This window comes from Mugil cephalus, chromosome 11, assembly GCF_022458985.1.
Source record: "Mugil cephalus isolate CIBA_MC_2020 chromosome 11, CIBA_Mcephalus_1.1, whole genome shotgun sequence".
NCBI classification, from domain to species: domain Eukaryota; kingdom Metazoa; phylum Chordata; class Actinopteri; order Mugiliformes; family Mugilidae; genus Mugil; species Mugil cephalus.
In genome coordinates, this window is record NC_061780.1 from 3,049,484 (window position 1) to 3,076,772 (window position 27,289).

Sequence of the window (27,289 nt, forward strand, 5' to 3'; positions counted from 1 at the left end):
GCAGCACAGATGGGCAGACATCCCCCTTTCAAGTGTTCTGCCTGAAGTAGGTCTGTGTCCCTGATGAGATAAATTTAGCTGAATGAATTTTTAATTGAGAGAATTACTAAACAAAGCAGATGAGGAGAGACCAGGCAACAAATGCAGAAGCAGACCGGCAACAAATGAGAACCAGAACAAAGAGGGAGTAGAGAAGAAAAACTGAAAGTTATCAGCACAGGCAATTAAGATCCCTCCATGGATCCAGCACTTAGTATTTGATATGCAAAGAAATAAGCAGGAAAACACACGCCCAAAAAACTAGTCTGCATGTGTTCATGTGTGTTTCCTTCTGAATCCATTCTTGGCATCTCCAAGTAAATAAAAACAGTAAACAAAACCTTAACCTTTTAAATGGAAATCTTCAACAATATGTGTATGAAGGCCCTTGTTTTATGATCAGATTTATAAAACTGCGCTTCCACTATCGAAGACTAGTACTATGATGTTTGGAGAGGAAAAAAGAAGGACAAGGTACTCAGGAGCATCATCTGGTCGTTATATATCTATATATAGATATATTATTATTTGGGATTAGTAGGACCCCAGAATTATAAAAACTAAGCATTGTCTTTGAACAGGAAGTAGTTTTCGGGAAGAAATGATGTCCTCATGCGTGGACACGGGGATTATTTCACTCATTATTATAATAAAGTCACCAATATGTAACGAAATATAAAACTGTTTATTTTCATGTCTGAGCATTGCTATGCAAAGACAGAATTGCAAATAATGAAGTCCTAATGTCCTCATTTGAGTACTTGCTAATTTAACCATGTTGTAGCTGGTTACTGTTGATAGAATTTGGGTGTTATATTAAACTAGAGAAGTTAGTAAGCATAAATAAACAACTTGAAACTTTTGAGGTTTGTACCACTTTTGTCCGCTATGCCTGCTATCATGTTTTTACACCAACTAGTATCCAGTTATGAGGATATAAGTTTAATTGGAGCAGAATAATCTGCCACAAACTTCCAACTTAATGTCCCCATGTGAGGATGCAGGGTCTCAGGAGGATATGGGTCCACATTTGTTAATTTGACTCTTTTTTTTTTTTTGTCAATATTAGTGTGTAGTGTTAGATATCAACTCACTCATAGTGTCAGTTGTTAACTACTACAGGTGTTCACTCCATATTTACACTATTTATAAACAATAATAAAAAAAATGGTTACATATTACAAAAAATAAATTATGATTAAATAAAGAGGTCATGTTAAGCATGGAACTTTTATTTTAAAATGCACCACAGTAAGAAACATAAAATACACATAGAAAATACATTTAAATCATGTAACGGTTTGTATAAGACATTAAACACCACTTTACATCAAACTTAAATAAAACTCAATATCAAACCTGATACTTTGTTCCCAAACATCAGGTAAAATGAGAGAGAATGAGTCCTGTTGCTCCTACAGCAAGTGTGAACTGTCTCCAGCCTCCACACAAGATTGGCCTCAGGGTCAAAGGCAAAACGTTGCGTACACAGGAGCACCCCTGTTGAGTGTTGGCGGTCTTTAATGGAAATCATGCACAGCTTAATCAAACTTTGCTCAAAATTCACCATCAGCTGTAACAACTGTAATAGCCCACTTATGTTAACCGTGTAATTGTCAAGAATCAGCACTTACTGACTTTAACATGACTGGAGACATCAAATCAATCAAATCAGAATAATTATATGCAAAACAAAACACTTTTACTCATCAGACAAAGCTTTCTCGTCAGTAAAATAAGTCGGTAGCTCTCAGGATGACTGTCCAGGTACAGGTATAATAAATGCAATAAATGGGCAGAGTTAATAAATTGACATCTTAGGTGTCATACCCATTTTAACACCATCTTTTTGCCCTCGGAGTGACATAACACATTTAACTCTACAAAGAGTATAATTAAGTTTTGCTAACACCAGAATTTTAACTCCACAGCATTTGTTGACAAACGCTTCTTTTATTGTATTTGCTTTGAACTACCTGTTTTTATTTAAATGTTATCTCTATTATTCTCTCGCTCACCTCCGTTTAACTTACTGTTTTTGGTTTATATTTGGGCAGACAGCTTACAGTTGACCTGTGACTGAAGCCGTGCCGAGACAAGTCATGTGACTTCATCATGCTATATTTACGTTACTGTACTCCGTCAAAACTTCCGTATTCCCAATGTGTCCTCCAAAATAAAATTGCGCATTTCAAAGTATTGTCGCAAAGCGACACTTTCATGCTGAAACACCACTTACTGTAAATTTTAGTTTTGTTTTTAATTCTTCTAATATACCTTGCCCATGGAACGAACTTACTAATCCTTTTTTGATTAAATGCTGCTTTATAGCACTTTTCATAGTACTATAGCTTTTGCAAGGAACATATCACACACGGTGTTAATACATTATCTCTTCAATGAATAAGCAATGGCTGAACTTTTGGTTATGCTCTTAGTGTGGACTTAATGCAACTTATAAAAAGGTGCCTCTATCAGTGTAGACAATTTCACAGGCCAATATTCAAATACGATATTGACATGATATTGACAATGCATATTGACACACGATATGATGACCAGCAAGTTGTAATAACACCCAAATATATTACGTACTTAAATAGTATGACAGTGAATCTGGATAAATAAAAGCAGATTATAGTTTGAAAATATATTGTTGACAATTCTGTCAGTGGATGAAGCCCAAATTTAAAAATAATGACAGTAAAGTGGAGTTATGATATAGCATGTCTTTTTTTTTTTAGAGAGAGACTTTAGACTTAGATAGACCGTATTTGTCATTTAGATTCACATCATAACAGGAATACTGACAGAAACAACATATCGTTAGCCTTATAGCATAACTGTCCAAGTCGTATTTGAACATTTTAGGGTTGAAAAAGAAAAAGCACAATTTTTAGAAAGCACTTGTTTTTTTAATTTATATTTTGACTCAATTTTATTGAATCAATCACGCTATTAGGCTAACAGCATACAAAAATAGAATAGATATACATATAAAAACTTTTGTATTACGGTATTAGCTTTAAGTGAAAATTCTGAAAATCTTTTAGTCTAAATTTCATTAAAATAGATTTGGTTAGTTGTCTAGCAAATGGACTTTTATTTTATAGAGTAACAGGAAGTGTCTTCTGCTGCGTTTACTTTCGCAACATGTGTAACGGGCTAGCAGGATGATGATGTGGGCTCCAGTAGGAGAAGAGAAGTGTGTGACAGGCTAGTCTCCCTCCATCATATGGCAGCAGATTCGGTGAAATGTACTCGTGTGTGGCTGCTGTTGTTGCTCTGCGCCCGGCTGTCCGAGAGCGGAAACCCCCGGTAAGAGCGCTGTTTCCTCTTTGAGCTCACGGTAGCGGACTAGCTGCTGTTAGCCGAACAGACGGAGTAGGAGTATTATTTCCGGGATTGTGTCCTTTACTTGTAAGTGACAATTTAGTTAACTGACTAAACACGTTTTAATGTGAAATTAAGAGTTTTCCTGACAAAGCTCGAGTTCACAAACTCATATGATATCAACAACCATTAAGTATTTAAATAATCAGGAGGATAGATGAGTACAAAGTTCACCTCAGATGCAAGACGGCCTTTAGTCCGCTCAGTTGATTAAACACGCAAAGAAGTAACTTGAAAGTTTAGCACCATCAGTGTATGACAAACTATTGGTTTCATTTGTCATGGCTGGTGAAAACATTTGAATGTTTGTGGATCATAGAGGCAGATGCCATTTAACACCAAACTTTTAGTCACTAGTTGAGCTGTCACGTTTTGGTTTCATTCTGCAGAGGAGCAGGTTCAGAGGAAATGTCACTGCAGTTGGGCGTTTTAGCCACATGGGGGCACTATTGTCTTCTGTGTGTGCAGGTTAAATAACGTAATCATGCAAGTAGGACATTTTTAGGAATTTCTGATCATTAGATGATAAAAAAATAAATATCGGACATGAGTGTATTTATTGTTTTGTGTTCCCATTTCTATTTTTACTTTTTACTCTGAGACTAACAGAGCAATTCTAAATTCAATTTAATGTAATGTTTCAAAATGGAAATAAACTCTAACTGAAGAAATGAACAAATGGTGAAGATGTGCATAATATAACTCATGCATTCACATGCACAAGGAATAGAAAAGAGACAAATAAAACCTCTCCCAGTGCTGCATGCATATGTTATGATATATGCTGATAAGTATAAGCTGAGGTATGTATTTCAGTGGGCCTATGGCCATATCCCACTACACTGACTGTTTTGTGTTTGTTTGTTTTTTGACACTGACCTTGTTTGTGGGGATGCTATTTATTGTTTAGTAAATACTAATCTGGTTTCTTTTAATCTCAGAGTGCTTTACATGCGTAATAATACAGATTTTTTCCCAATTATAACTCCAAACCACGTAGCTCTGCAAGGATGAATCAATGAATTGATCAGTCAGATGGTCTTGGAACGCTATTATTCCTCATTGGAGTTAGTGACTGGCCTCATGTGTCTGTCAGTGTCTCTCCTATAATGTTTGTCCTGGTTTCCCGTCATTGATTAAACACTCTAACTCAGGTTTATCTGCTGATGTGAAATGATTTAAAGTAAACACGCTGCTATTTCTGTTTTTACAAAACCGAGTTACATTGATTTGCACGGTAAAAAGAAAAAAAGGTAAATACTCATCACTGTCCTCACTTACAAATTAAGTGCAAAATGAATTCATTGGAATACGAAGGATAAATAGAGTTTGAGTTGGAGAGACCACATTGATTTCATAATTTTTTTGTGGCAAGCTTTCTCTTCATAGCGTTTATTAATCTTCATATTGCAATGCAATCAGGTGAACAACTTTTACAAAAATCTTTTCTTCCCATCTGCCCCTCTATTTCAGGAAACCCGACTTCTTGCAGTTTATAATAAAAACAATTTCCAAATATACACTTTTTTTCTACATATAATTCAAAGAAGGAAATACACCAGATCGTTTAAGGTCTCATCCTGACAGTAAGTCTCAGATTAACTAATATTCATTGGACAGTCAGTAGATACTGATCTTGGCAAAACAACTGATGAGATCCAGGAGCTCAAACTTATGAAACCACTGCTTACTTACGAGTCATTGGGTTTTGTCGTTCTGGTCAGAAGCTGTTTCTTTTCAAAATAATTGTAAGAGAGAACGTTGAATTGCCATTTCTGAATTCAGTTTAGTTCCCATGTTCATTCCAAAGTAAATGCCTCATGACTTACAGAATAACATGTAAAAGAAACAGTGGATGGAAAGAGAAAACAAGGACAACAGTTTAACATTAAAATAATGAGGAGATAATAAAAGAGCTGAAGGGTCATCAAACAATAAATAAGTGTTTATTTCTTCAGAATCCACCAGGGAAGTTGTTTTTTTTATCTGTTATTAGATTGGTGGGAATGTTTTTCTTCCTCTCAGTGAGTCAGCAATGAGGTACTACAGGGGTTGTTGACATTGCTGAACACACTGGTGTGCTGTGGTGGACCCATTATTTTAGCCGTCTTATTCTAATAGAGAAATAGCTTTGGGTAATAGGGATCTAATCTTCTAATGGCGTATTTGTAATTTCACGCAACTTAGAAGTTCAAGAATGGCTGCACACAGAAGCAGTTATCTATTAAATAAATAAGTAGGTGACAACTTCTATTAATCAAGTGAGTTATTATTGTAACCACAAAGCAGTCATGTGCGTTTATTTTTATCTCACTAAAGACCTTATACCCTGGAGTGTTTGAACAGATGAGCAATAACCTCCTCGCTTTATGGTATATTTTTTATTAAAAAATAAAAATATGTCTTTTGGCTGACTAGACAATAAAGTATGGCTGCAACTAATGTTTTTTTTTTCATTCTCAATTACTCTAATTAATTGTTTTGTCTATGAGATGTCGTAAGTTGGTGAGTAAAACATTGCAAATGCAAAGTGACAGCTTCATAATCCTTCGCAACTGGCAGTCTGAAAACAATATCTTTATGGCTGTCAATCATCACAGAGAAAGGCTACAGAACTTTAGATGTCAGAAATTTAGTCTCAGTTCTAAGCAAATGTTTTGGCAAAAAAATCTGTTTGAGAAAATCATCAATCTGAAAGAATAATTCACTTTTCAGAATAGGTCAGATGAATCAATAAGTGGCTGTGGATTCTTTTGTAGTTTAGCTTTGTATATAAGTAAAGCATACAGAGTAAAGTGTTGTGCAAGTACTTTGAACGCAACCTGGATGTAGCAGCAGACTTATATGAACTTATTCATATAAAGACATCAGATGTCATTTGTGGTTCTGTTGTCACTCAGTGAACTATTTTCTCCCTCTCTGTAGATGGTCTATGGACGATGACCTCCTGCTGCCCTATGCTCACGGACACGGCCCCTCCCACTCTCACCGCTACGTCCGAAGCTGTCAGTCCATCGTTCATGGCAACACCACCCATGAAAGCTGGCCCTCCAGCAAACGCAGCGGCCTGCCGGTCGCTGAGTCCACGGTGTTTGTGTCGGATGTGCCTGAATCCTCTCCATGGGTTTATGGTCAGCTATGAAGCCTTGGCTTTTCTATACTTTATGTCTGTTGCTGTGTCTCTTATTTGTGACATGTGTGTGTGTGTGTGTGTGGGTGGGGGGGGGGGTTATATACAAGTCCTTATGAAACAAATCATCATACTACAGGCATACACACTGATTAAATGGTTTTTGGCTTCTGTTGATGCCGCTACACTGATCAGACATAACATTAGCACTTGTTTCTTGTGGGAGTGACGTCACGTATGACAAGTCACGTTTTCAGCACGAGGACAACTCACGTGTAATACCATGTAGTGAACAACAATGGAGGGAGGAAAGAGACGCGCGTTTTCTGGCTGGAATTACAGCCACTGTTTGTGTCAGTGAAAGAAAACAGTATTAGGGTTCGCTGTACAGTCTGTGCTGGCGACAAAGTCCTATCTAGCTTGAAAAACGCATCAACGAATTCAAAGAAACATTCAGAGTCGCAGCACGTTGAGTCGCAGCACGGTGAAGCTAACAGAGAAGGGGTCTGGGCTGGTCTAGGTGGGTGCTACATGTCTAAGTAACATCCACATGAATGTCAGGTCCAAATGTTTCCCAACAGAACAATGAATTGTCACAGGATAATCAATATTTACTTCTACTGTCAGTGGTTTTAATGTTGTGGCTGATGGGTGTATATTGTGACTCAGATAGTGGTGGTGCTGCAGCGTTTCACTTTGTTCGCCAAAGTAATCAATTTTTGTCTTATTCTGCTGCATCTTTTTTCAGGTCACATGACGGTGGTCCGCGACCCGCTGAGGACCGTGTCCGTGTTGGAGCCGGGAGGGCCGGGCGGCTGCAACATGAATCAGAGGGTGTCCGTGGAGGAGACGGCTAAAGCTGCTGGCTGTCTGTACGCCCAGAATGGCGGCTTCTTCAACACAGGATCGGGGCAATGTTTGGGCAACATTGTGAGCAATGAGAAGATGGTGCAGGACAGCGGTGGGGTGCAAAATGCCCAGTTTGGGATTAGGAAGGACGGCAGCCTGGTGTTTGGGTAAGAGATCCATCCTGGAAATGTAACACTGAAAAACTGATGATGATGAAAATAAACATGGTCCCAAAGTTCATGCCATGTATGTTTTTATGTGTAATTTGGGCTAATAAGTGATGACAGATGGAAAAGAAGTTTTAAAGCATTACATTTGTTTTAGGGACATTATTTACTTCTATACGTTCGAATTGACTCGAGTGTGGTTTCTCCTCTCATTTGAAACTCATGAAATGGGAAGTAGCGCACACAAAATGCCTGATGTTGAAGAAGTCACATGACATCATTGCTGGTAGGGTGCTAGGCGCTGCTGGGTATCTGGAGACAGTGAGGCTAGCAGTTTAGAGAACGTATCCTAATATAGGAAATAGATGGTATAATGGAAGGACATATTTATAAAAATACAGGAAAAGTCTTTTAAGAACTAAATCGCTGTGTATTAACCTCCCATTGACCCCGGTCATGTGTGAAAACGTGTGTGGACTCTTGTGAACATGGTACGCACAACCCGAGGTAAAGCTGGCAGTCATATGATGTATGATGTTGTAACCCATTTAAAGTATGCATCCGCCTGGATGTGATAAAGGCTATAAGTAACAGTTGTTTAAGTTGTATCATAATCTAGATGGCATTGAGATTTGGCCAAACTCAGTCAAAACCCATAACAACAGACAGATTGTGTTTGTAATCCTTCTCACCTGTTCTTCAGTGTTTTCACCTCTGTTCTTTTATGATATGTCAACTTGACCTAAAATGAGGCCATAAAATAAAATGTGACGCACCAGAATGGACACATTTGACATATTAGTTACCTTTAAACCCGCAGCTGTTGGCCACCTAATGAATAATTAACTAGTTTGAGAAATAGTAACTGGCTAAAAGAAGTTTTCATGCCTGATGTGTCTAATATCCGTCTTTTTAATTATGAGTAGTTGCTGCTCCTCTGTGTCTTTTTGTGCAGGTAAATTTGATACTTTCACTGTGGACTCAAAGACTGAATCAGTTCACTGAGAAAGTTATTTGTATTTTATTAGATGATGAAAAATGTTACTGCCTCAGCTGCATGAGCAAAATCTTAAGGCGGCAGCACTCAAGGTTTTCTGTACTTCATAGCTGCTCTGCTGTTTTATCATGCGTGCACATGCTCAGTGTTTTTGTTTGCCCTATTGCGGTAATATTGACACAAACTATGCAACCAAATCCTGTAATCACAATAAAAAATCTTACATTGTAAACATTGGGTCAATAAATACAGAGAAAATAGATATTGCTCAAGCAGAAGCCATTTTTAGTTTTCTCTGTTTGCTCGTCTGCACTTGACTCTTCCACTGGCCTCTGATCAACTTGTGTATGAGGCAAACTGCATCTGCAGCTCAGTGACTTCCTGTTTGGCCTGCAGCTTTTAACCTCTGTTCTAGTTTAATGGCCAACTCAACAACAACCCACACATGATGAGTTCATGTCTGTGACTTGGTGTTGACCAGGACATTTATCTTGATAACAATGGGCAATAGATAAAGCATCCATCATATTGTCATATAGAAAACAAAGTAAATGTATTTAAATGGATGCCACAGTTGATTGTTCTCCTAGGATATAGCTAGAGGTTTTCAATACCTCAGTGAGCCACACATTTTCACAGCACACACAAACGCATGCTCCCACTATAACCACGGCAAGGTCTATTTAACTTGTTTATTTGATAACTGAGGTCAGAAATCCCAGGAATTACCACATGATGCCACCCTCAGTGTGGTTGTGTTGAGGGGCGGTCACACCACCAGAGGTGATGAAATATACATTTAATATAAGCTCCTCACTGTCCAGCTGTGTTGTTGTCCACATGTCAGTCAGAAACAAACCTCTACCAACTTGTGGTGTCAGTGTGATCCAACAGTTGGTCTGTGTTTACACCTCCTCCTGATCATTTTGGTAGAAATCCCAGAATTCAGCCCATACCATATTTATCCAAACCCACAGACTGGATCAACAGCAGCTTTTCCTTGTAGAGACAATGTCCACCAGCTCACTACTGAGCCAAACCAAGTCCAGAGTCCGAACAGCTGTTTAACCAACTAACTGGGCCTGAAGTGTTGACATCAGTGTGTGTTTTTATGAGCTTTATCAAAGATCAACAGCTGCTGAAAGACATAAACAAGGTGATGTGTTGCTGTAGGTTACCATGTGTGACGTCCTTTATCATACATGACCGATCATTCTTCACTCATTTGAATTTTAGTATTGCTGTTTAGTATACACACTATTGTTCCTTATTAGATAGATAGATAGATAGATAGATAGATAGATAGATAGATAGATAGATAGATAGATAGATAGATAGATAGATAGATAGATAGATATTACAGACAATAGTGTTATTTATGTGCAGTTAAGGTGTGCTCAACCTCTGCTTCCCTTCTTCCCATTCAGGTATCTGTCTCAGGACGACGTTTTGGACCAGTCCAACCCCTTTGTCCAGTTGATCAGTGGTGTGGTGTGGCTCCTGAGGAGCGGAGAGATTTACATCAACCAGAGTCTCGAGGCCGAATGTAACAAGACACAGGAGACGGGTACAAATTCTACATCCAGTCTTAAAACAATGAACACAAAGAGGAGAAGTCTGGTGGTTCAAACTGTCTGATGTGGCTAATCTTTAACAAGAGACAAAATAAAGACTGGTAGACCGGGTTGAGGAAAGTAAACCTGGAACTGCAGCTTCCCAGAAGAACATCTATTTTCAACTATTTGAGTTCAGCTGATTGAATAAAGCGTCATCCTTCCTTCTAGCATGTCCAGGATCAGTTCCCCTGACCACAGTCCAGACTGTGATCAGCTTCAGTTCAGCAGCAATTTAATGTAATCATAGCTCAGATGCAGCCCAACAGTGTTTACTTAACACAGAAAGCACTCTGTCTACATCACCAAAACACAGTGGTGCCATGTTTGATTAACAGTGACAAGTGAAAGTATGTGCACCAACCAAAGCTCACACCAGGTTCCTTCTCTGCAAACAGCTTCACAGGGCAAACACACACATTGTAAAATAGATGAGGACAAGTTTCCCCACAACTGATATGTCAGGGATTACGTAAAACTGAAACTTGACCTCAGTGTCGGTGTCATTTGCTTATTTGTAGCTCTAATTTAAGAAATTGATCTCTGACCTTTTTTTTGTTTGTTTGTTTGTTTGTTTCATTTATTATATGTGTGTGTATTTTTCACTTGAGTTAGTCATTATGTTTACCTCTTTGGCTCACTCTTTTCAACGTTTGTGACTGCTTTCTGAACAACACTGATCACCACTTATTGACCAGAATTCATACATCACAACCAGATATTTAAGGTTTCTTTTTAAAAACAGCTGATCAGCCTTTTGACTATAATAAGTTATCATAAGCTGTAAAGCTGTTAGTAAACAATTTGTAAAGTAAGTACATTAATTGCTTAAAACTCCCTTTAAAAAGCCCTCATGGGTTGCATAGGCTATACATGAGAGATATTTTAGGGAGTAAAGACTCAGGAAGTGGCAGCATTACGTTACAGCTGAAGGTCTGGTCAAATCAATTCAACTGACAGGAACTGTTTGGTGATCCGTAATCCTGCTCAGGGCAGAATCGACAGGATGCACAAATATCCACATCATCACAAGGATCAAGTTGGTGCCGTCTGTTATCCCCTGATGGCTATTACTCTGTTTCTAATAAGCTCCAGACGGACTGTGTGTTATATTTTTATCCTTGCAACAGCTAAATTGTTTGTCAGCTTTTCAGGAGTTATACAAACACCTACATAAGGACTGGGGCAACCTGCCTTCATTTGATTATGTGTAAGCTATGGCTAAGAAAACACAGAGTTTGAAATTGAGCCCAATTGCATAACCCCTGGTCTCTGGTCTCTGGTCTAACCCCTGGTCTCTGGTCTCTGGTCTGTGGTCTAACCCCTGGTCTCTGGTCTCTGGTCTAACCCCTGGTCTCTGGTCTAACCGCTGGTCTCTGGTCTCTGTTCTCTGGTCTAACTCCTGGTCTCTGGTCTAACCCCTGATATCTGGTCTCTGGTCTAACCCCTGGTCTCTGGTCTAACCGCTGGTCTCTGGTATCTGGTCTAACCCCTGGTCTCTGGTCTCTGGTCTAACCCCTGATATCTGGTCTCTGGTCTAACCCCTGGTCTCTGGTCTCTGGTCTCTGGTCTAACCCCTGATATCTGATCTCTGGTCTAACCCCTGGTCTCTGGTCTCTGGTCTCTGGTCTCTGGTCTCTGGTCTCTGGTCTAACCCCTGGTCTCTGGTCTAACCCCTGGTCTCTGGTCTCTGGTCTAACCCTTGGTCTCTGGTCTCTGGTCTAACCGCTGGTCTCTGGTCTAACCCCTGGTCTCTGGTCTCTGGTCTCTGGTCTCTGGTCTCTGGTCTCTGGTCTAACCCCTGATATCTGATCTCTGGTCTAACCCCTGGTCTCTGGTCTCTGGTCTCTGGTCTCTGGTCTAACCCCTGGTCTCTGGTCTAACCCCTGGTCTCTGGTCTAACCCCTGGTCTCTGGTCTAACCGCTGGTCTCTGGTCTAACCCCTGGTCTCTGCTCTCTGGTCTAACCGCTGGTCTCTGGTCTCTGGTCTAACCCCTGGTCTCTGGTCTAACCCCTGATATCTGGTCTCTGGTCTAACCCCTGATATCTGATCTCTGGTCTAACCCCTGATATCTGATCTCTGGTCTAACCCCTGGTCTCTGCACAGGGTGCAGATCCAGCTTCACAGTTAAAATAGTTACACTGAGTTGATTTAGTCACCTTTTCTCCACAATATATTCAGAAGTTGTTCAGTTCCTACTGCCCAGCCACAAACACAGAAAAGCTAAGGAGCATCATATCCACTAGTTCCGTGGCTTGTTTTTGTCTTGGAAAACAGACTTACCACGTTTATAAAGGCCTCCGCCTTAATTAGCATTTATACTCGTACACTGGTGTGTCACCCTCGTTCTGATGAGCTGGGGTGATGTTGTTGTGTGAAGGAGGCAGAAGGAGGGTGAGCTTGTCCAGTCCTTCAAGGGCATAGATAAGGAAATGTATTTTGGACCAGTCACAGTTGTTGAAATCTGTGGTGCTGGTGTGGTTTCATTTATCGGGAGGTCAGGCATGTCCGGCCATAGATAAGAGATGTAGATTGGACACAAAAGCATAATTCTAGTGGTTGTCTCCCATTCTAATCTAATCTGTGTATTTATACTGTTGTAGATTTGTGTTTGTCTTTTTTTCCACAGTGTGACACTCATTTTCTCTTACCTTCACAGGGACGTTACGTACGTTTGTGGACGTGGTGTCAGCCAGGACGGCCGTAGGCCACGATGCAGAGGGAAACCTGATCCTATTCCACATTGACGGGCAAACAGGAATAAGGGGGTAAGCAACGAAACGAGCTGAAGGATGTTTACAACTGTCTCCGGTTCTCTTCTAAACATCTAGTCAGTACGAAACATTTAGAACATGTAAACTCTTTTCATTTTATTTACCAGTGCATTTGGATAATGAAGCTACACAAAGGCTCTGGATAAATAAATAGTTGAGTTTGATTGCACGAGGTCAGGAATTATCTTAACAGAGTATGATTAAACACCCTCCATGTAACTTAACTTCTGGTGTCTGCTGTGTCAAGTGGACCATTCAACTAGTACAAGGTTCAGTGCCTCCCTGGAAAATCTGACACATACACAACCAGGAATGGACAATATAAAAATATATATAAAAGCAAACAGAAAATGATTATCTGATAACCTGCTTGTTAGCTTCCCGGTAGGTTTCTTATGACAAGGAAACTAGGTTAAAAAGAAAAAAACACAGATAATCCACTGAACATAATAAATGTGTCTAGAGCAACACAGCATATTCATAGGATACTGAAAATTATTTTATGATTCTGTCATTTTATTACTGTAAAATTTAGAGTAGAGCAGTGAAAATTGAGATAATGGATTGGAGCTAATGGAGGAGAACGAAGACAGGAAACATGGAGGGAGATGATGTTAAAAAGGAAATGGAGACTGAGACAAAAACAACAGCAGTCCGGGCATTTTAACCTCCGTAAGAGCTCCTTTCTGAGATTAACTAATGCTATTAAGCTCATGTCACAAGAACCCACTCCACCAATCGATTGTATTGATCAAACAGTCCTTCCACCCTAAATGCTTCTACCCTGCAGACCTGCAGACTTCAGAGATTAATGTGTTGGTGTTAATGCTTTGGCTTTGAAAAGCACAACAAGCTGACATGTCTGACCATGTCTGCCTTGCCCTGCATATCTCCACTCAATATCAGGCCATGGCCCACTCAATAAAACATGTAAAAGTCAATTCAGTCTAAACAGTGACCTCAAAGACTGACCCTGAATCTCTCATGAACAACAAGCATGTTCTCTGCAATAATCGGGTGGCTCTAGTGGAGGCCACACTGTAGTGTTTACTCAATATGCATCTCAACTAATGTTACTGCTTACAGAGAGATACATTTCTTTATTGTATTTACAAACGGAAATTGAAGTAGACATAACTGTGGCCTACAAACCATAACCGATGGTTCATTTGGTATCAGGAGACAAATTTAATTCATGTTTTTTCTTCCCATATTTGCATCATATGTGGACTAACATGAAGCTTCTGGAGACTCTCTATATTAGTGTCTCCTACAGATATTAGCAATATTAGAAGTAGAACCCTCCGTGGCAGCTCATTTTCTGTTAGCAATCAAAACTGTTAATTGTAAATGTGTCGACCCAACACGTCTTTTCTGTGATATGCATTCACACGTTTTAGTTTTCAGTCTGTCCTGTTAGTGACATTCAACCAAGGAGGATTTATATTTTATGTCCATACTCCGTTGAATATTCTTCCAGACTCTGAATGTCTGCATCAAGTTTTGTGCCAGTCCATTGCCACAATAATATTTGATCTATTGTTGTGACTGAAGGGCAGATGGTTCAGCTGTCGGCCTGTCCCTGCTAATATCACACTGCCATCTTGACTAAAAGCCATCTTTCCATCTTTTCTATATCCATACAGTATGAGTCTTTGGGAGGTGGCTGAGTTCTTGAAGAAATATGGAGTGATCAATGCTATTAATCTGGATGGAGGCGGGTCTTCCACCTACGTGGTTGATGGATCATTGGCTAGCTACCCCTCTGATCATTGGTGAGCCAATAAATCCTTCACACGCATTAAAATTTACACCAGAAAGGTCTTAATTCTCTACAGTGAAATTTGGTCATTTGCAACAATAGATGTAATTTAAATGATAACGTTTATAAATGTTTTTTCATTCAGTAAACAAGACGACAGGTGGCGCTGTGCTCGGAGGGTTTCCACCATCCTGTGCGTCCATCAGAGACATTGCCATCCAGCCAACTGCAGTGGACACGGTGACTGTGTGGATGGACACTGTTGGTGTCAGGAGGGCTGGAAGGGGGCAGCCTGTGACTCTCTGGTGTGTCAGCCACCAGCTTGTGGACCCCATGGTGTCTGCACTGCAAGTAAGTGTGGAGCTGGACCTCAGTGCTATCCACCAGTGGAGAAACATGACACGACACAACGTTTTTATTGGACCTTTTTTGGGAACCCTTTGTAAAGCTGTTGTTACAGGTAGCTGTATTCAGTCAGTAACAGCTCTTCATCTGTGAGCTCTGTGGATAAGACATGGGTAGGATTAAAAACATATGGACCAGAGTGAGACAAAAACAGATACTTTAACTTCCACTTAATCAAAATGAAAGCCTTTAACCAGGTATTTAAACTTAAACTCATTTAAATACATTTGCAGTGCTTTATTTGGTTCTGTCTGTCTCCATTGTTGCAGATGGCTGTGTCTGTGATGCCGGATGGAGAGGACACAACTGTAGCCAAGGTAATAAAGAGCCTCAACTGGACGCAAATACCTCAATCTAATCGTCCACACGTATATAATAGTTGAAATAAAAGTGTATACCTTAGCCACACACTGGTGTAGCTCAGCCGCTGAGTTTCACCCACCAACACCAAGTAACTCAGCGCAGCTGAATAGCCGACAAATGTTTTAGTGGTGTACAGTTGTTAGAGAAGGATGCCAACACGCCAACTCACAAGTTGAGCTTTTCAAGATGGCGTGGTGCAAGCTGTTGCAACAGCTGCACGACAACAAGTATAAATTCTTAACAGCGATGTCTACAATGCTGGCTCAGAGTAGATCTGTTTAAACCAAGCGTTACATTCCCTAGCCCCTAACCATGTCCTAAAGGCTCAGTCGCTCCAGCATTTAAAAGCTTTGACACACAGATTGGGCCAATAGTAAAAGGGCTTTAACTGAGATGATTTTTGTGGGAGAGAATACAATAAACTCTGGCATTTGTGCTTTCCAGATAAAATCTTCTCCACAAAAACAAGGTTTACAACTCATACTATCTATCCATAAAGGTAGAGCACCAACAGCAAACACATAGTTTGCCTTTGGACTTCTTTCTGTGTTTAAACATCTGGTGTCAGCTCTCAGGAGTCTGTTATTTGTCAGGACAACATGTTTTTGCAGAATGTGTCAAATAGTCATAATCATTCCTATTCAAAAGGTTTAAAGCACTGGTCTTCAACAGGGGGCCCGAGATACTGCAGGGGGTCACAAAATCTTAAGTTGATCAGATATATTCTATATTTGTTTTTTAATTTTTGCCCACAATTTAAATTTCTTTAAAAACACATTCACATGAATGCAATGTATTTTAATAAAGAGATAAATGGAGGCAGAGCACGTCACAGGAGCTGTCTCAACAACTGCCGTTTCACACAGAGCGCCACACTAGACCTGTCAATCCAAGTCTCCCGTACACAGTAGGCCCCTCCCCCTTTACTGCTGAGCCAATCACAGGGCTGTTTATTACACACTGACTGGTTCTGAGAGCCTTGTCAGTCCGGATGTAAAATTCCAGAGAAACGCTGCAATATTAGCAGAAGAGAAGCTAACAGTGCAGCTCGCTCCCATCAGCTAACTACTGAGGCCAAAGTGGATCAGTTTGACACTAGAACAAAGAACAGAAATAGAACAAAAATAATATTTGAACCTGTGTATTATTTGCATAGCTTAATATTGAATGCAGAATGATAATAATAATGTATATTCATAATTTTCACTAGGTCTAGTTTAATACAGAACACATATAGTGGGTAGGGGGTCCTTACTAATCAGTTTGGAGTCCTTGGCCTGAAAGACGTTGGTTTAAAGTTACACATACCATGAACCCATTTTAAAGTAAAAAACACACATCTTTATGTGTTTGATTAAATCAGTATCCGTATGCTGGCATTGGTGCGTTTACATATTAGAATATTGGGTTTGCTCACAGTACATATGTGTAAATTATTTCACAATGAAAGAAACTTTTTTGGGTGTACAGTGTTGAAACTCATTCATCACATGATTTGTTTTTATACGTCTCTGAAGAGTGCCTCCCAGGTTTCTACGGTGACGGCTGCAATCAGACCTGCTCCTGCGTTAACGGCGGCTTATGTGACCCCGTCCACGGCGGCTGCACCTGCCCTCCTGGTTTCCACGGCCACGCCTGCGAACTAGGTAGAGCTGTGTTAAACTGTTGTATGTTGCATGTCGACGTCTTGCGGACACCAACGATATACTGATATTCATTCCTCAATCACAAGAATAATAAAAAAATAAATACATAAAATAAAAATGAATACTAATAAAAATAAATACTAATAGAGCTGTACAGATATATACTTATAAGTAAGTCAGCTTTTTTTATATGAAATAATAATAATAATGATTACCTTCTGTTTCTTTATTATTATATAAAAATGTCTCATTATTTAATTATCTCTCTATTTCCGTCAGTGTGTCCTCTGGGTTTCTTCGGCCAGTCTTGTGCTAAGGAGTGCCGCTGTGACAACATGTGTCCCTGTGACCCACAGACAGGAAGCTGCAACTCCACTCTGACCAAAGAGAACAACTACACTCTACACAGAGGTGAATACACAAATTCATATACATACATAAACATATGTACCTACTTAGATAAGGGCTTCACATAATGGTTGAATTATTCTCCTGATGAGGAGCTGCAGGGTTTTCAGATGAATGAATGAACTGTTTGAAACCATTATCTCCATGCACCATCTCTTGCTTTACATTATACTAAGAGATGAGATGTGTTTGAATGTGCTCACCTGTGTTACTCGCTGCAGCCAAAATCGTTTGCCTTTTAGCAGTTGCATGTTGTTTTAGTAGAGAGCTCTGTTCACAGAAACACCTGAACAACAAGAAAGAAAGGTTCCATCTATTTCACCTTGAAAAAATGAGTGTTACTGCAATCTAGAGAGCGTTTTTATCTTCCATTCAGTCTCCCCCCTTACCTCTGTGGTTTCCCACACTGCATCTTACTGCAAGTGAATCCCCAGGGAGGCTGTTGCCATTTATTGTAAATATTTCTCTGTGTTTGTGATCAGACAAAGGAACAGATATTAAATTTGTGTTTAACTGTGGCACAAGCTTCCTAGCTTCTCTGCTACCCTGTACCCTCACTCTGCTGACTTGTTTCTTGGTTTAGGTAAAGCTCTGGTTAAGCTGTTAACACTTAGACTAGAGACCATTTTTATTTGAATGGAATACAGTAAAGAAAAAGCTGCATTTACAAAACCAACTAGCTACAGAGGTGTTGAACTGCTGCATTTTTAAGCTAATCTCCAGTCATCTCTTGTTTATTTCTGCTCTTCTGTACTTCAGTGATCATACACTCTGTTTATCTCCGCCGTAATGCACAGACCTGAGACGTTGTGCCTCTCAGAATGTGTGCGTCGGCCTCAGTGTTTGTGTGTCTGGGATTAAAGGCGCAGACATCATTTTTGCTCAAGGGTTCTTGTACTCACATTTAGCTAATGTTTGACTATTTGCATAGAGCTCAAGTGAAAACAGCTCGGTCTTTGTTGCTGTCTGTCCAAACAAAGCAACACTGTGTCAACTCAGCTGTGAAGAATGGGTCAGTGTTACTCACCTGCGCAGAAGCTCCCTCCTTTATGCTCACTACCGGAACTGTTGTTTCTTTTGTGTTACTCTGTAAGCTGCCAGGTCATTGTTTGCACTCAGCTCTAACCGATGCATCCAGTTGCAATAAGTCCTTCCTTTGTTCTGTTCTAGTAGAAACAATTTGAGAAAGATGCTGATTCCTCTGTATTTATTCTGAAGACAGTTATTTAAATCACAAGAAACAACAGAGTAGGAATGAAGACTGTAAAAATTCACCTACTACTACATTTTGGAAAGATTCAGAACATTGGTTTAGGCAATTCTGGAAAAATCCTGATATTGAAAACACTGAATTTAGACACAAGACACCTTTCTGTAAAAGAAAACCACATCGCAACAGGGTCAAAGTGAAGAGATACTGTCCTACTTCTCAGAGTCATTACTCTTATCTGAACACACATGTAATCATTCAGTGCACTTCTTGAGAAAATCATCATCTCTACTGCAAATAAAATCTGCCGACAAATCATCTTCACATTTCCAAGGTTTGCTGTGGAGCAGAGTAATAACAAATAGGCCATTAATATAGGAGCTGACGGTGATAACCTATTTACTGGGTCTTCTTCTGGGATTTACTGGGATTTTTTTCTGTCTTCATGTTGGTTTTCAAACTGGCCAAAGAATGAAAGGAACGCTTTTTTAATCAGAGTACAGCATTAAATCAGTTCATCCTCTGGGATATTGGTGTAGTCAGTTAAGGAGCAAACTTTCAACTCCTTTGGTTGTAATTAAATTAGCAGGTGAACTGGAGGGACAACAATGAGACACCACCACAACAGGAATGGTTTTATAAGTGGAGACCGCTGACGTTTTTTTAAGCAATACCTGGAACCTATAGAGGTTATACAGACAGTCCAACTCCTCCAGGATGTCACTAGGGAGGGGTATCGTTAAGGTTTGATCCAATACCAGCGCTGACCGGTGCTTAAATGGTGCCCGAAACCGGTACTTAAAGAATTGAAAACATACAGCACAAACTTAAACTCAACAGAATATTAATTTAAATAATAAACATATAACTAAGACTGAGAAATAAATGAACCAATATAAAACAAAAATTGCAACAAACTGTCTATATTATCATAATAAAAACAGTGGTGTGGACTCTTGCAGGTCATCAAAGATGCTACATTTCCTGACTTGTTTAATCAAATTCCAGGTGTTACCTCCTTTACACAATATCTCCTTCGAGCACTTGTTGCAGGATACTGAGTCTTCATCTTTTGAGGTTTTGAGGTCTGACCGCTTAGTCGTTTGGAAGGTTCACTTCCATCCATGCAGGTGAAAAAGTGACATGATGTCATGTATAGTGTCAATACAGCAATAGATGGCAGTAAGAACATGGTAATTAAAAATTCAGTGGCACCGAAATGAAGCGTTGAAATCTGTGTTGCTTTTTGGTCTGTTTACTACTGGTTGTGTCAGCACTGTTGCCAAGAGAGTATTCAAGCAGTTTCTAGAGGACAACAGAGTCGATACGGTTGACTGGCCCCCACGCTACTATCCACATCCAATAGAACATCTCTGGGACGTTATGTTTCAGTTCATCCAACGCCACCAGGTTGTACCTCAGTCTGTCCAGGAGCTCAGTGATTCCCTGGTCCAGATCTGGATACACTAGGAGATCATCCGTCCCCCTCATTAGGAGCTTGCCCAGATGTTGTCAGGCATACATACAAGCAAGTGTGGGGGGCATACAAACTACTGAATACTGTACAGAGTTAATGCGATGAAATTTCAGCTGCCTGCTTCATCATTATCTAACTATAAATTCAGCCCTTTGTAGGTTAATCATTTTGTTCCTGACTTTAGCCGCTCCATATCACTGCAGACATCCAGTACGTCCCATTGAGACTGATGTTTTTTGTGTGGTGTTAAAGTGTCTCTTTAATTTCTTTGAGCAGTGTATTTATTTTAGCATGATTCCATTTATCAGATTACCAACCACAAAAGTAGCATTCCACCCTCTGCTTATGGCTCGTTATGCAGAAAAACTCCGCTTTAAAATACAATGATGTTGCTCAAGGCCACATTTTTATTGCAGGAGGAGCAGACAGTTCTCTGAAAAATGAAATCACCATAGGATGGGAAAATTACTGCCTCACTCAGAATGAGATTCAAACGCTGGCTGACCATGGCTGTCATTTACTCACCTTCTTTTTCCTTTTCCCCTCACAGCGGGACACTGCCTGGCCAAACAGATGTTTACATTTTGGAGACAGCAGGAAAAAGCTCACAGCGAGCAGCCTTATCTGACGCAGTGAGTGACAAAGATCATGGCACATAAACCTAGCCTCAACTCTGACCTTTCACCTGTGCTGTCCATCACGGATGTCTGTCCAATAAAGTGTCTCCTTCACGCTTTGCTTACTAAGTACAATCTTTTGGCAGTTTCAGCTCTAGAGTTAAGTTCAACATGTTAGGAAAATGCTTCTCTGTGATTAAGACAGAATAAGAGCAAAAACGGTAGAAAATATTAGAATTTGTGACTTTCTTCTTTATATAAGAAGTAGCAAGAAAAAAAAATGCACCCCGATAAAATATGTATAATCGGCTGATCTGTCTTCTTTCCAGTCACTTAATGTGAACACGTCAGCTCTATCCTATAGAATAAAACGAGACGTCCAGACTTTGGCTTTTTGTCCGACCCTCTTTTACATGTAAACAAGGCTGACGCTCTGAGGATGGGATGCATTCATTAGCCTCCTTACCTTTCACATGCAAGTTAGGGATTGTTATTGTTGCTATGGTTTCTGGAAAGTGCTTTGTGAAGGTGTGCTCTGGTCACAGACATATAGAGTGCTGTTTTGTTTTTTTAACCAATCAGTTTTATCCCTTATTTGACCAAACCTTGGAAACTCTCCAACTGGCACACTGGCAGCCCTAAGCTAGATTTATGGCCAGTCCAAAGTGCATGTCAGGTGGCTTGATACGGTTGGAAATCCCCTTTCACCAAACCTGTCCAACTTTGCATGCTTCAGTTTATCCTTTAATTTTAAAGCTTTTTGGCTGAAATGTAACGACAGCTTGATCTTTTTTCCGAGCTGTTTTTAAATTCTTTATGTATGTCTTTTTTGTGAACAAAAATGAAAGCGTCATCTAGGAGATACTGTTTGAAAACATGTACCTTTATTCTATATTTCCCATATTTTACATGTACATCTTGTCTGTCTGTGTTGGATACATTTGTCATCTGTCCGTAGCTGATCAGATACACAGGGAACTCTGTGAAAATGCTCCCATGTATGAATTAGTTATGATAAAGTATCAGTGATGAAATAACAAAGAGTTACAAACATTCAGGTTCACTTTTAAGAACTTTGTGTCCTGGATGTCCATTTCCCCTGCTTCACTGTTTGCCACTTCACATCCTGCTGGTACCCCAGCTTGCATTTCAAATGTCCCCAGGAAGCATAAAAACAAAAGTTGCTTTGGTGACTTTTTTTGGTGTGTTTTCAAAGAATAACTTTCAGCTCATTCACACGAGACAAAAGCTCTGGCCCTTGGTGCGCTACAGCTTTATTTTCTCCATTTTATTTCCTGAATATTGTATATCAGTCTATTCAGGACATGTCTCTGTGTCCCTCATTTTTTCAGACAAAGTGGTTCTGCAGTTCATGTGCAGAGGAGAAGTTGGTGATCGGACGTCTATTGTAGATAAATATGGTATATTAGTGACATTCACTAGTGCATGTGCTTCAGAGGTGCTATGTAAGATTATAATATATAATAATAATAATAATAATATAATATAATTTATAATGTGTTACCATATTACCTATGGTGGAAAACGATGGACAAAATACTTAGCGTAAAATGAATTAAATTTTTAAGTCCCAGCACTTCACTAAGACCACCATAATCACACCCAGACCTCCTCACTTAAACTTTTCCAAACATGACACCTGAGTTTCCTATTCACCTGACTCCTGGGTTCTTCATACTGTCCTCTTTTAATTGTATTTAGTATATGTTAGCTTGTCTTACTGACAGGAAACTGACCTAACTCTCTGTGTCCTTAGGCGATCGTGGCTGATAATCACCATCACCCTGGCTTCTCTTCTCTCAGCCAGCCTGATCGTTCACCTCGTACAAGCCTGCAGCGGCTCTGTGGCGTCCCGCTCACAAGAGCGGCGGGACTACTCCTACGTCCCGCTCAACGACATCAATGGACCAGCTTCGCGTTACAGAGACGACGCTGGGAAATCAGGAAAATTGGATCTTGGCGACTCTGGCTCTGAGGATGAGGTCTGGACTCCTTCGCGCTCAGGGAGGTCGTAGCCGTCATGACCGAGGACGCTGTAAATGCACAAAAACTCAGCAATCCTCTGCTTTATTTATTTTTCTTCGACGGTCCAGAAATGACATGAAACTAAAGAACAGTTTGGCTGCATTCTTTATACGCTCTCTGCTGGCATCACACTGCCCTCCAGGTATTTTCACAGAAAGCTTTTGGCAGCTGTTCAGGTTTCACTTGACGTTTTTGTTTGCAGTCAAGGCTTTAGAATCTGAGGATGAACAGCAAGTGGTCAAAGCTTTATTTTGTCAATCTATGCCAGATCCAGGTACGATCAGGTTTTAAAAATGAAAATTTTTGTGTCATGTAATCTGACTAACTGAACTCTAACCACACACTGAGATCACAAAATGAGGTTCTATAGTTACCCACATGTTGTTGACCTTGGATAGATCAACACATGGTAACCAGGTCCATAACCATGTTAACGCCTGATGTCAATAGCCTGAGTGCTGATCGATCAGATCAACAGACCATTTTTGGCTCTGGTTGGTTCTGTTGAGTATTATATTTAGTTTGGATAGGCACAACATCAGCAGTGTTTAAGCTGACGAGCCTCATACTGAGATAAGTATGAGGTTAATATGCAAACTGTTTTGAGTTACAGTGAATCAGATAAAAATAAAAATGAAAGAAGCACACTTTTCATGATGTAGTTTGTTGAAACATGTATGTGGAACAGGGACAACTTTGGGTATTTCTTAGAATTTGCTGGAAAAAAAAACACCAATTTAATGTATTTTCTGTGAGGTGTCACACTTTATCTTGCAGTGTTGTCATCACTGCTGTCAACTGATTTTGCTCATTTGCAGCAGAAAAAGGTGTGGCATGTTGTAAATAGAACGGTTCCCTCCTCCGCTCAACTTTCACCCCATCCGAGCTGAACGTTGAGTCATGTTAACACGTTAGCATTTAGCATTTAACACGGTGAGTTGCATCTAAAACCAATGATCTTTTTGAAATGCTAAAGTGCTAACGTGAGCGTGCTGGGATTACGTAGCCTCGCTGTTGGTGTGCATTCAGAACACATGATCCACTTTTTATCCTGATATGACCTTAAGTGTTAGAGATGAAGTCAGACGATTTGTCAGTCTGTGAGATTTATTCTGATGACATGACTGTCTCAACAGAGATATTCCACAGTGGACCAGAGTATTAAATATATAGACCAAAAGGAAGACACTGCCAAACCTTTAGAATGCTCCAAAACCGATCTCATCAGTGGAGTCACAAAAACACATGTTGTTACTGTGGATACAGTGTTCCCAAATTCCTTGTATGTGTTTTTCTAACTGTTAAAACACATGATGGATGGCCTTTAAAATCTCTAAGCCGTCTTTTCCACCTCACTGACTGGTTTAAACCTGGCTTCTTTTTTTTTTTCACCCAGCTGCAGCGTTGTGTTACCGTCAGGACACTCGGGTGTGGCTCCATGCAGACGTGGTTGTTTATGTGCAGAGAAATCCAGGTCAGCTGTATCTGAAGTTTCACCCGGAGGTCACTGCACCTTTAAGGGCTTTTCTGTCGACTGTCAGTTCACTGAAGCGTTGGCTTCAACTCTGACCTTGACCGTGTGTGTCCTGTTTCCCTTTTTTCTTTTTTTACTGATTTCTGAACTCTTTTTAAATTCCCATCTTTAAGTTTCCACCTGTTACTTGAATGTTTTGGTGGGTTAGACCCTCCTGAAGCGTGATGCAAAAAATGGTCTGGTTTGCTGGGTTTAGTTTTTTATAGAGGAAAAGGAGAGAAGTTTTTACGCTACGTCTGAATACTCGATTTAAGATTATGTATTTGTAAAAGCAAATCACTTAAATGTGCCTCATAATATTCAAACTTCAAAGTCCATTTCAACTTTTTTTTAGTTTTTTTTTTTTAAAGACAACAATCATCTCCTGCTAAAGTGCGTCCTTAACAGCACTGACTTGCGTTTGTACATGTTTCTCTGCAGTCTGACAGGCTACATGCAGACATAGGGCACATGCTGAAGTGCTCAGCTGTCTGAAGTATTACCCTGCAGCTCAGACATGAGAGTCACATTCACACAAGAGCAGCAGGAATCTGAGCACCATTACATCACACCAGCGGTTCTCAGCTGATCTCAGTATTTGCCATAACATACGTCTTTCTCCTGTTGTTGTTTTTGGGATGTAAATTGTGCGCGTGTGTAAGATTTGTCACAGATCAATGTACAATCAGATGTGTCAGAATGCCTGTTTGAACAAATAATGAATTTTAGGAGAATAACAAGACACAAAAATCACCAGTTTCTGTCAGATGTACTAAACGTGCATCAGTGTAAGCAAAGATACCAAAAAGAGTGAATCAGCCGTGTTTGTATTTTCTTAATTTGCCCGTTAATGAGCGTCTTTGTGTAGCGCCCCCTGGTGTGTGGAGGCCAGCATCTACACGTTGTTTACATGTGAAACAGGTTGTTGTTGGCTAGCTGTGTCTCATACAAATGCAGTTTTTAACATTACAGCTACAAATATGTGAAATATTACTTTTATAGCTTCTGCTGTTGTTTTGTAAAGAATAAAATAATGTTAGTGCAGCGTGGGTACAGTATAACTGTTGATTTACATATCAGTGTTCCTTTGAACAAGGAAGAGTGACAAGCAGTATGTGCCATCTTTATGCGGCTGTATAAATAAAACTCATTTTAAATAGTACACTTGTCTTTTTCAATTTAAGCCATCAACTGTTGTTCTTTGATGTTTGCATGGAATGATATTAAGTATTAATTACAGGTGCAGTGAGGCAGAAATAGGCTCAAAATAGAAAAGGGCTAAAGCTTGGCGTATACTTCTACAACAATCTATGCAGAGCCTATGCCACTGTGATCTCTGCTTCTAATGTTTCCAACACAATGTTTTCTTCTGCATCAGTCTAAATCACTGTTGCTTTCATGTTACTATGTTATTTGGTAGCATGTCTTTCTCATATCTGATTTTCTATCATGGACCTTCCTCACACCTTCCTGCCTTCCCTCTACCAGTACTCTGGATGACTAACGGCCGCCATTAACCGCTTATTTGAGCGACCACTGAGCGACCACTCTGCACAGCTGCAACAGCACATTCAATCTCGCATGTTTGCGCTAATCATCTGAGGAGGGAAACACTGGGGTCCGACTGCACTTTTTCATTTCTTCTGCAAGGATTCATCTGAAAAGCAGGTAGCAGTGGTGCACGCCATCAGGAGCTTAGTGAGACATTTACTGTGCTACATAAATTGGAAGAAGAGCTGGATGTCATTAAAATGTAGCTGATGTTCAGTATCTTACTGAACTAATTAAAATGTCAGCAGAACCTAAATCTAAGCAGAATTGTGTGTTTTTCTAGGGATGTTGTATTGTCACTGATTATGTGTTTACCATCATCCAACAAGGCTGCAGAAAAACTGCATCTGTTTCTCATTTAATCGCAGCGTCATTGTTACTGGTGGATCCTTTCGCAGTCAAACTCTCTTTTTCAGGCACTTGTTTTTTAAATGTGCCGTGTTATTTTGATGGAGACAGGAAATGAGCTGTGATTTATAGCCTCACCACTATTTATAACTGGCGTTATGAGCTGCAGGACTCCGGCTCAGCCAGCACAGTGATGGACTGAGAGCCCAATGGCCTGCTGGTTCACTGCAGCTTTTCCCCGCCTCCCAGTCTGCCCGGCTCAGCTGATGCAACTCAAGAGGAGGATGTCACTTTCCAGTTTCTCTTCCACAGTAGTGTGAGAGGAGGTTTTTTTTTTTTTTTCTTTCCGAGTTCTTCTGCCAAAGCGAAAACAAATAGACAGATGGGAATGAGCTTTTATTATCCACAGAGTCAGCTGTTTGCATGCTGCATTTTTGAACTGGGTGTGTTCACATGTTTGTGTTTGTGGTCTTGAGTGTCAAAGCTTATCAGAAGTTCAAGTGACTCCTCCCAAAATCTATCTGGCTACCGAACACGCAGCTCCTGTAGACGTTTGGTTTCCTCTTCACAGACAAACACCAGCTTAGTGGCTTCTTACAGAGTCAAACTAATTTTCATCTCTGTGATTAGTTCTTCATACTCCACACGGCCAGAAGTATGTGAACTGAGGGTTACATCTGTATATATAACTGGAACATGCCTAAAGTGTACAAACTGTGTTTTACAAACGTGTAAGCTGTATCCCTCCTTAAAGTGTCAAAACTACCAGAATAGTTCGCTTACATATTGTTATACGCTTCTCAACGGCTGGAAAGTTGAGCTTTATGAGACAATAGTCTTTTCAGATAGAAGTTGCTAAAGTCAGGGGAACAATAATTAATGGCAGTTTGCATAAACAGCGTGAAAATGCAAAATCACATGCAAAACATATATGAGCTGTACCGAAACACCAGTACGACTTCGAACAGAGACCGTGAACT

The 27,289-nt window shown here is 40.0% G+C and overlaps 1 protein-coding gene across 1 annotated transcript; it reads left to right on the top strand.

Moving 5' to 3' along the window:
- Positions 1 to 3,189: 3,189 nt before the first annotated feature.
- Positions 3,190 to 25,572, top strand: nagpa (N-acetylglucosamine-1-phosphodiester alpha-N-acetylglucosaminidase). Its single transcript, XM_047599895.1, has 12 exons — positions 3,190 to 3,357; positions 6,358 to 6,563; positions 7,311 to 7,578; positions 10,003 to 10,142; positions 12,849 to 12,957; positions 14,610 to 14,738; positions 14,871 to 15,076; positions 15,400 to 15,447; positions 17,011 to 17,139; positions 17,419 to 17,550; positions 20,785 to 20,866; positions 22,629 to 25,572. The coding sequence occupies exons 1-12, from the start codon at positions 3,275 to 3,277 to the stop codon at positions 22,885 to 22,887; spliced, it is 1,791 nt and encodes a 596-aa protein (XP_047455851.1). The 5' UTR covers positions 3,190 to 3,274; the 3' UTR covers positions 22,888 to 25,572.
- The last annotated feature ends 1,717 nt before the right edge of the window (positions 25,573 to 27,289 follow it).

Coding starts and splice junctions, on each gene's coding strand:
- nagpa (XM_047599895.1), top strand. CDS start 3,275: ATGGCAGCAGATTCGGTGAAATGTACTCGTGTGTGGCTGCTGTTGTTG. Junction 15,077..15,399: donor CCATGGTGTCTGCACTGCAA/GTAAGTGTGGAG, acceptor CCATTGTTGCAG/ATGGCTGTGTCTGTGATGCC. Junction 17,140..17,418: donor CGGCCACGCCTGCGAACTAG/GTAGAGCTGTGT, acceptor TATTTCCGTCAG/TGTGTCCTCTGGGTTTCTTC.